The sequence below is a fragment of the Triticum dicoccoides genome, chromosome 2B (genome assembly GCF_002162155.2).
Source record: "Triticum dicoccoides isolate Atlit2015 ecotype Zavitan chromosome 2B, WEW_v2.0, whole genome shotgun sequence".
Taxonomy (NCBI): domain Eukaryota; kingdom Viridiplantae; phylum Streptophyta; class Magnoliopsida; order Poales; family Poaceae; genus Triticum; species Triticum dicoccoides.
The window spans coordinates 468158526-468168798 of NC_041383.1; the positions used below are offsets into that span (position 1 = coordinate 468158526).

The following is a 10273-nucleotide window of genomic DNA, read 5'->3' on the forward strand; positions in this document are numbered from 1 at the left end:
TTTGTATTGCTACATGGCAACTGCTGTCGGTGTCAAAACCGGCGGATCTCGGGTAGGGGGTCCCGATCTGTGCGTCTAAGGCTAGTGGTAACAGGAGGCAAGGGACATGATGTTTTACCCAGGTTCGGGCCCTCTCGATGGAGGTAAAACCCTACTTCCTGCTTGATTGATCTTGATTATATGAGTATTACAAGAGTTGATCTACCACGAGATCGTAGAGGCTAAACCCTAGAAGCTAGCCTATGATGATTATGATTGTCCCTATACGGATCAAACCCTCCAGTTTATATAGACACTAGAGAGGGCTAGGGTTTACACAGAGTCGGTTACAAAGAAGGAGATCTAATATCCGGATCGCCAAGATTGTCTTCCACGCAAAGGAGAGTCCCATCCGGACACGGGACGAAGTCTTGAGTCTTGTATCTTCACGGTCCAATAGTCCGGCCAAAGTATATAGTCTGGTTGTCCAGATACCCCCTAATCCAGGACTCCCTCAACTGCCTAGTGTTAGTAGGTGGCAACTTCTAAAGTTTTCAAATCATCGCAACTGTAGTAGACCATACCATACATGGAAACATCTGCAGTTGTCCAAAAATGTCATATGGCACTTGACCTGAGATGGCAACTGCAGTTGAGCAACCATGGCAAGTGTAGTTGTCAGACATGGCAACTGTAGTTCAGCAACATGGCAATTGCAGTTAAACAAACATGAAAGAGGGTTCAGACCATGGCAACTGCGGGGATGCGTGGTGACTGTCACGCGAAGCGTGCAGGACTGTGAGTACAGGCGTGTGGGCGTTATCTATTTTGCCCACACGTAGGCGTGTGGGAGGGGCCGCGAGGCAAAAGACCGAACGTGTGGGCATTACTTGTGTTTGCCCACACGTAGACATGTGAATTGGTTCTTTAGATACCACATGAAACGTGTGGCTAGACCCCTTGACGCCCACACATGTGGGCCTTATTGGGACCCATCATGAGCAAGGTTCGATGAGGCTGGTGCATCTCGGTGGCTTGTTGTTCCCGTTGGTGGTGCTGACGATCGCGATCATGTAATTTGCACTAGAAGCAGCGCTCGAAGGGAGTAGCAGTCGAAGCTAGCGGCTGGGTGTTCTGGGACGAAGTCTCGTCGAGATCGGATCGTTGTCACGACATACGTGTGCAGCTCGCACGAGCTCAGGCAGAAGTGGCGGTCAGGGCCCTGACAGGGCTGTCTAAGGGTTGTGGCTCCCAGGTGGCAGCATTCCATGACACGGGCAGCATGCGGGCTGGGCCTTGCCGTTGTGGCAGCGCAAGCAAGACGACGGGTGGAGACAGCAATAGGAGGAGCAGTCCGAGCAGCCTACGTGAGATTTTCTTTGGATAAAAAGAGGACCGAGTCCTCATGTGACACAGACAGGTAGATCAAATCTTTCGAAGGAAAAATCCATTGATACATCCATCGGGGACTAGCAAGGATGCATTGGCAAGGCAAAATCAATTAGCTTAGCATCAGTAGTTAAAGCCAAGACAAGAGCTGCTCACGTGAAGACCAAGTTGGTTGGTTTTGCTAGTAGCGTCGTGTGGAAAGATCAGATAGTTTTTCACAGGGTCAGCGTACAAAGAATTAGGACGTCAACGGGTTCCAGGTTTCAGGTGGAGAAGTTCGTGGAACTGAAAATCTTGGGTTATTGCAGACAAAGGTGAAAGATTTGTTGGCACAACAAAGATGCTTGAAGGCGTTGCAGTAAGTCATGTTAGCTAAGATAGAATTATAATGTGATGGATGAAATTCACCGAAGATGATTTGGAAGCCTTGAGTGTGTCATGCAGTTGAATAAGATCAGCTTGGTCGAATAAGCTAGTCTAACAGATCGACGTAAGTCGGGTGGTACAGAAGACGGTGGTGGGATTGATGATGACGATATAGGAGTGTTATGTTGATGGTGACCGACTTCTGGGCATGGAAACACCTTGCGCAAGCCCGAGGGCTTGTGCGGCTTCAACAAGACTTTGGCGCGGGGTTGATTCAAGATGGTACACACGGAGCTTGAAGTCGACAAGGTGCGAGGGTGGACAGATCATCTACCATTGAGTCATGTTGAAGGTGGAGCTGGATTGAGGGGCTACGGTGTAAGGATCCACAACGGGAAAAAGCGAGTGACACATAGTTCGGACTGGAGCCCAGTGGTCTGACGGAAGAGTGAATCTCGTCATTGATCGATGATGATTGGTGGTACACTGAAGTGGGGTTGAGTGGTGTGGGTTTCGTGACCCTTGAGACTCGGCCGGGCAGCAGAGGCTCGACGCGGTAATAGCGGCGAGGCGTGCGGTATGCACAGGGCATGGAGATGGGCAGGGCTCTGGTGGTTATATATGTGGTCAGACAACTGCGAATTTGACTCGGGATGACTACAAGCAGTGGTGAATTTTTTACAAGTTTCAGACAGGCGGTCTAGAAAGGAGTGGTGATGTTGAGTTGTTCACTTTCACGCAGGTCAGTGATCAGTGTGTGATGGTGTTGAATGGATACTTTGAAAGTTGGGAGCACAAACTAGAGTAACTGGAGTTTAATTTTGCTCGAACGTTGACTATGGTCAAGAAAAGGAGGGGCTACAAGTTGCAGGTGGAGTCATATGGAGTCTTTGGAGTAGCAGCCGTACTCATGGGATAAGCTCAAGTCCAATGTACATGAAAGTTTGACGCATTGACGAATTCAAGGTGGTGGAGAATATTCGCCAAGGTGGAGTTTGTTAGAGTTGTGTTGAATATTATGTACAAGCTAGGTTACACTTGGACTTGTAGTTGTATTGTGTTTAAATAGGATATGGAATCATGTCCTAGTAGGACACTAGTATCCTATGCCTCTTATATATAGCAAGGGTAGACACACGATGCAACCTATGCGAACATAATAGCACAGAAACGCAGGGGAAGCCGGCGGCATGTGCCGGCGTCCAGGGCGACCGGGTGCGGTATTGTAGCGGTGTCACGGGGAGGAGCGCCCATAGTCAGGCCCTGGGGATGTAGCCATATCGGTGAATTTCGTTAACAAATCTCGGTGTCGTGCTCGTGTGATGATTGCTTAGTTCTCAGATGATCGACGTGTTCCTCGGATTTATTCTAACAGCATCCAACAAGTCACTTCAATACAAATATTCAGAGATAAAATATCAGAAAAACTAACGCCCACACGTGTGGGCGTTTGCACATCGCACACATGTCTCCACACCACTCATTTTGCCACATATAAACAGATGACATCAGCAGCTATCTTTTTGGTTTTCGGCTTAAAAAGATTTTATCTCCTAATTAAAAAAACGAACTAAAAATCCGTTTTCACCATTAAATCTGTCTCGACGAGATCTTTAAAACTAGACCCCATGTTGATATGTTTCGACGAAAAAAAATTTGCCCAAAAGTTGCCATGATGTTTACACTGTAGTTGCCGTGGTGCTTAGACTAAAGTTGCATGTGGCAATTTTAGTTTGTAAATCATGGCAATTTTAGTTTTTGATGATGGCAATTCCAGTATTTTGACCATGAAAATATTTTTTTGCATGAACCATGACAATTTTAAGTGCATGTATCATGACAATTTTAGTTTATGGTGCATGGCAAGTCTAGTTTCTTAATTCTTCGTTTTATGATATGTCAAAATTTACTTTTTAATATAGAAGAAAATAGCTGAAATATAACATGGCAACTGTAGTGTAAACATCATGGCAATTCATGTGCAATAGACATGGTAACTTTTAACCAAAAAAATCATCAAAATATATTGATATGAGATCTAGTTTCGAAGATCTCGTCGCGAGGGATTTATTGGTGAAAACAGATCTTCAATCGGATTTTTCATTTAAGAGATAAAACATTTTAAAAACTGAAAATCCAAAAAGATTTCCACATGCATGCATGCGGTGACATGGCGTAGTCTGTATGTTATAGGGCGTGTGGGCGGGTTTGGCTCCCCCCACACATGTGGGTGTTAGCGTTGTCCTAAAATATTCACGCAATGATTTCAACATCACTTCTATGCACTAAACTGGAGCAAACAACATGCCATGAGAAACAAGATTCTTGCACTGCGAAACAAAATTCCACCATGGCTATTTTGATGAATATTCAGACAAAATATTCTGAAGGTTGCCATGGTGGGAGATGGCTTCATCGTCTGTCGTCGCAATGGGGAACGACTCGTCTCCGCCGTAGGTTATCGCGGTAGGGGAGGCCTCGTCGTGGGCCGTCGCAGTGGGGGACAGAAGCAGTGGCATGGTCTGGAAGGCGACAATGGATAAGGCGAAATTGTGGGAAGGATTTCCTACCCCTTGAGTAAGACAGGGGGTTATATGAAAAATTGCCATAAGTGGCTGGTTAGCAAACCCAGCTCTCATCTACGCCATGTGTTAAAGATCCAACGGATTGGGTCGCAAGTTTCTAGATTTTTGTCGAATCAGCGTTTTTCACTACATATTTCGCCGTCATATTTTTTTTTGCATGGTAATACGTGTCTCATTCATATCATAAAGAACAAAGTACAAGTCACGTAAGAACCGACATGACAAAACTGAAAAGATAGCAGAACATCTCTGAGCTTGGCACTAACGCCCGTCACCTGCCTCCGCACCACCACAGCAACCACCGAAAAAAAGAATGACGGATCACCTCCTCACCCGAGCTCGACGCGGCTCCATCGCTGATATGCAGTTTTGCGGACCTCCAAGGTGGCTCACCAAAAGTGAAGCCATTGCCGTTGAACGAATCAGACCGGGGCAACACCCCGGACACGCCATCGAACTCCAGATCTGGCACCCCACCACGACTAAGACGCCGAAGGAGGAAACCATACCTGCCATCCACGAACCACGAACCCAGCACACGTTCCGTCTTCCAGATGTCGTCGATGCAGACCACAATCTGCATCCGCTCCTGGACTACCTCCCAAGCTCCACGCCGACGCTGGAGCAAACGTCGTCGCAACGACGAAGCCCGAGGACACAGGTCCACCACGAGGATGCCGCCGCCGCCACGCCATCCTTGCTTGAACAGACTGGTTTCCAGATCCATCCCCAACCATAGGACCGATGGCCTCATCAAGAAAGGATCCGAAGAATATTTATTCAGCGTCGTCATCGTCGCCGCCGAAGCAAAGACGATGAACAACCTAAAAACCTAGACTACGGATGAGTAAAAACGATCCACACGCATGAATCCGGCGACCCCCTCACCACCGACAACCGAAGTCGCCGGCGGAGGGGAGCCGCCGGAGAACGGTGTTGGAAGATCGGCCCCTGGCGGCGGCTAGGGTTGCAGCCGCCAGGTACGAGAGGAAAACAGCCTCGAGGTCGTACGTCGATAGTTAATGTGCTTCGCCGTCATATAATTAGAAACAGAGGGAGTATATCTTAAAGACAGATGGCGTATATATTGTAGAATGTTTTTTTAGAGTACGTGAATGCGTACCATATTTTTATAGAACGTGGAATTTGAATTACGAAAAGAGTACGACTTGTTGAGGACAACGAGACATATATATTGTAGAATGTGGAACAGAGATATCCAGTTGAAGAAGTGACAGGGACAACTCGCAAGCACTTTATTGGATCATTTCTTGGTACAAGTTCAGCACGTCGCACAGATGAATATCAACAAGCAGTGCAAGAAGGGGAACAAACACGATCGCAACCATTTTACGGTGCAACACGAATAAGGAAATGCAATAATCACACACATACAGTACTTGAAAGAATCTTTTCAAAAAAACAGTACTTGAAAGAAACATTGCAAATCAAGGAGCTTGAAGCACGACGAAATCACCGGCTCCGAACAGTCCCTCGGTCTGTTTAGAAGTGGTTGACCCTCCTGCAGTTCTTCCTGATCTCGCCGTTGTGCCCGGTGAGCGGCGAGATGTTGCCCATCTTGACCATGGACTTGGCGAAGTGGTCGAAGAAGAGCTCGTTGCTGGCGGCGTAGCTCTTGACGAGCTCCATGGTCTCGTGGCTCTGCGTGAGCAGGACCTCGTCGGAGTTGAGCAGGCCGTTCATGGCGAGGATGTTCTTGTAGTACTGGTTGTCGAACCGGAACTGGGTGGCGGGGTCCAGGGCGAACAGGATCTGGTCGCCGCCGGACCGGGGGCACCGCCCGCGGAGCTTGGCGGCGTAGGCCGGGTTCAGCGTCGGGTCCGGGCGCCCGTCGTTGTTCTGGCTGTAGAGCCGCTGCCGGAAGCTCACGCAGCGCGAGTCGCCAATGGTGTGTGCTCCTGGATTGTTCATTGCATACACCACATGTTACTTACATGCCCATGCGGAATGGCCATCAAATCAAACACCTGCGACATGCGTGTATACCTGAGAGCGCGACGAGGTCGACGACGTCGAGACCCTGGTTGCGGAACTTGGCGGTGATGGTGGGGAGGGTGTCGTTGGGAGCAGGGATGAGGTTGTTGGAGCCGCTCACGCTGGCGGTCAGCGAGTCCCTCCTCCCCAGTGGCACCTCCCAGCCCGGCCCGCCCGTCTGCTCCACCGGCCGGGTAAAGTTCATCAAGGCAAATCAGTATCTGTTTTTGAGAAAGAAAACAATGCTCACAAAACATTGTGTTGCTAGTGCGTTGGATTGCTGCATACCAGCACGGTGGAGTCCCTGGCGGCGACGGCGGCGATGTCGGCGCAGGAGACGGTGTGGGGGCAGGCGTGCTCGAGGGCGGCCTTGATCTCATCGATGACCTCGTAGCCCCTCAGCGAGTCGCGGTTCGGGTTGGACCGCTTCTCGGTGGTGAACCTGCCGCTGCCGTCGGCGTCGAGCAGCACCGACGCGTCGCAGCCCTGCACGAAGCAGTCGTGGAAGTGCAGCCGGAGCAGGGACGCCGCCATGCGGGGGTCCTTGGCGTGCTCCTTGGCCACGATGGCGCCCACCAACGCCTGCATCTGCGGGCACGTGTGCTCGTAGAACTGCGGGACCAACGGGCCTGGGAGCGGCGGGTGACCCGCAGCGCCCGCCGGGAAGAGCGCGGACACGGCCAGCGCCGCCGCGACCGCGACAGCGAGGCCGCCGCTCCAGTGCAACGCCATCTTCTCGCGTTTGATCACTAGCTCGATCACACTCGCAGTAGAGATGGCACGGTCAATAACAAGCTACTCTGTGTTGGCTTGATTGAGTTAAGAGGATTGCTTAGGTATATATAGAAGCATACTGCACATATGCAACGGGATGATGAGAAATTAAGTTGCTATCGTAATAATCTGATAATGTTATCTTGACGAGTTTGAGGGAGCCGGTAATGGCCTTTCCAGCACTGTTCTCATCTCCTCCATTGGACCTTTTGCAGAGTAAGTACAACCTATGCACTTCGCGCATTCGGTTCAGGCACACGTACAGAACAAGACACAGCACCGGTGAGAAAGGCACCAGAAGCTCTCTAAGTATAGATGGCATGGCATGCATCCCCTTGGCATGGCAGCTAGAAAGAGCTTAATTCACCTGTATTTTTTTGCCGGCCCTGTTCAATATCACAGGCTACAACTGTTTGAAGAACCCTTGCCTTTGGGATGTTGAATTGTCTTCACAAACATGCCTCACGAAGAATAGATGTCTATCTTTAAGGTTATGTTGTACTTATGGTCACTAAGAGCATCTACAACCGGACCCCTCAAACCCGTCTCAAACGTCCGGGAAGGCCGCCCGGTCACTACCGCCTCACGATTTTTGACCCAGTCGGGCCTCTCAAACAGCCCTCAAACGTCCGGGCTGACTGGCACCCCCCATGTCCAGCACAAATATGGCGTGGATATGGGTGTGCCCGCCACGTCGGACCCAACAGCCCGACTCCACTCCAAATTGCATCAAATCCACCAAACCCTTCCTCCTCCTCCCGCCGCCCTCCAACCATTCCCGCGTCCGGACCCTCGCCGGCCTCCACCTTTGCTCCCAATCCTCACCTCCGGTCCCGATCCACCGCCGGAGATGTCGTCCAGCCCGAGCCACACCGTCGCGACGGAGACATGGTCTGCCTCATCTATGGGAGGCGCGATGTCGTGGCGGCGACTTGCAAGGCGGAGAACATCGCCCGCAAGTTGCGATGACGCCGGCAGCGAGATAGGGAGGCGGCGGAGGCGTTGCAGGGACGTTCGGGCGTGGTGGAGCAGTTGTCTCCTCTGCCGCCCCCGGATCCCCGCACCCTTTCCATCCGAGCGCCTACGCGGATTATGCTGTCCGCCCCCTTTGGGACACAGGATGATCCGAGCGCCGACTGGGCCATTCCGGAGAGCTTTCCGCCCATACAGATGCCGGTGATCGACGTGTGTGACTCGTTGTAGCTCGTTCGGGCGCGGATGAACTATGATTTGATTTGCTTTGTTTCGAACTTTGGCATTCGAACAGTTTGTATCGTATGATCGACGTGCATGGATTTGATGATCGGAATTTGCGGTATGTGGATGTGCAGCGCAACATTTGAGGGGTGCCCGGCGGAGGCGGAACTTTATCAAATTATTGTCAACATTTGAACACCTCACGGGAAATAAGAGGAAGATCATAGTATATACTCTTATAGGACTTCAGTGGAGCCAAAATTCTCATTGACTTCAGGGATAACTAGTAACATGTCTGTGCGTTGCATGAAACACTGAAATGCATTGATCCGGGAGTTGTTTATTTGACAAAGTATGTGGGTGTAATCTCATGTGTAACAAATATCGATAGGTTTCTTCGGATATTATTTCTTCTCTAGAGCTCACAAGCATCCGGGTGAACAGTAAATGTAGACAAAATAGATAAAAAAATATTTTGCAAACAAAAGCGTTCAAGTGTTCAACCTGCACCCAAAACTTTTGAAAAAATAACACTTATTGTGCTTTGCAAAAAAATTATCTTTAAGAATGATTTTTTGAGTATGGAATTCGTTTATTTTTTCTAGACTGCCATGAATGTAACTCGGGGTGACTTGGAAGGGGACAGAGGAGATGGCAAGGAGGAGTGGGTCGTGGTGATGGTCGTCAATGCAGCCTGAGAGAAGGCATGAGAGGAGTTGGGGGTTGATGGGTGCCGAAAGCAGCTATCGGCGTCCTGGATATGGGGGTATCCAGCCCTGCCTGCCTGCGGCCCACCACGTGGCTCCATCGACGGCCTGGTACGGCCCAGCTTCAGCACCAACACTACAAGACCCTCGCGAGGGGCCAAGCCTCGCGAGGCGGACGATGCCAAGATCCCCGAAGGAAGCAGCCTCCTCAGGAGGGCTCCTGAGGGGCGGAGAGTTCTATGCAAGATACCTCATGAGGCTCAGCTGACGTGAGCCATGAAGACCAAGGCCAGACGGGTGCCAGGCGGGCGCACAAGCACAGGTTTCCTCTTCGGTGCGAGGGAGGCATGCCACAGGCATGGAGTCCCGAGGAATCAGCCAAAGGTTGCCATTTCGGTGCAATGAGACCAAGACCGCCAGGACGGCAGGACGGAGGTCATTAGCGAGCCCACCGCAGCGTCACGACCAGAGGCTTTTCACAGGCGAAGACTACTTTTGTCAGGATAGGATGTACTACTTGTCCCCTTTCAAATCCAGCCGTTGTGGAATCCCTTCCTGCTCATATTTGGAAGAGGACCAAGGCCACTATAAATAGGACCTAGCCACCACCATAGAAGGGGGATCTGAGATCGAACTAGCTCTCCCCACACCAGCTCAAGAACACCTCTCCTCCAGAGGCTTGTTCTTCCACTGTACTTGTTCATCCATAGCCCACCGAGCCAATCCACCACACCACACTGGAGTAGGGTATTACACCACAATGGTGGCCTCAACCAGTATAAATCTCTATGTCTTTGTGTCTCGTTGAGCTCGACGTGTTAGGCCTAGTGAGATCGCGAGTAGGCAGGCTGGACAGGTTGAGATCTCCGCACGCACCCCAGAGTTCGAACCTCTCACGGGTTGCCGGATCCCGAAATCTTACATTTGGCGCGCCAGGTAGGGGTGCGTCAGAATCTTCTTCCTCGACCTCTAGATCATGCCACTGACTCCTATGGCGGCCGCTCCTCCGTCGCCTCGATCAACGCGTGTTCCCGAAGAAGCGCCGGGGCTGCACTGCTTCACCCCCTCCCTCTGGCAAGTGCGATGGCCGCACAAGTTCCGACCGGAGATGCCGCCGTGCTATGACGGCGCGGCAGATTCGGTCCCCTTCCTTCAAGCATACGAGGAGGTAGTCTGGGTGGCCAGCGGAGACGACAAGGTAAAGGCCAACTGGCTCTCCATGGCCCTCACTAGTGTGTTGCGCACATGGTTCCTCAACCTGCCGGCATCTTCTGTGGCCTC

General features: G+C 50.9%; 1 protein-coding gene across 1 annotated transcript; it reads right to left on the reverse strand.

Moving 5' to 3' along the window:
* Positions 1–5542: 5542 nt before the first annotated feature.
* On the reverse strand, positions 5543–7107 carry LOC119364273 (peroxidase 72-like). Its single transcript, XM_037629717.1, has 3 exons — positions 6603–7107; positions 6327–6492; positions 5543–6238 (listed from the first exon to the last, which is right to left on the reverse strand). Exons 1-3 carry the CDS (start codon positions 7044–7046, stop codon positions 5823–5825), a joined length of 1026 nt encoding a protein of 341 aa, XP_037485614.1. The 5' UTR covers positions 7047–7107; the 3' UTR covers positions 5543–5822.
* Positions 7108–10273: the final 3166 nt, after the last annotated feature.

Excerpts from the sequence above, each read along its gene's own strand:
- LOC119364273 (XM_037629717.1), bottom strand. The coding sequence starts at position 7,046 with ATGGCGTTGCACTGGAGCGGCGGCCTCGCTGTCGCGGTCGCGGCGGCG. Across the intron at positions 6,493-6,602 it reads CCAGGGACTCCACCGTGCTG|ACGGGCGGGCCGGGCTGGGA; the intron begins GTATGCAGCAAT and ends CCGGTGGAGCAG. Across the intron at positions 6,239-6,326 it reads CGACCTCGTCGCGCTCTCAG|GAGCACACACCATTGGCGAC; the intron begins GTATACACGCAT and ends TGAACAATCCAG.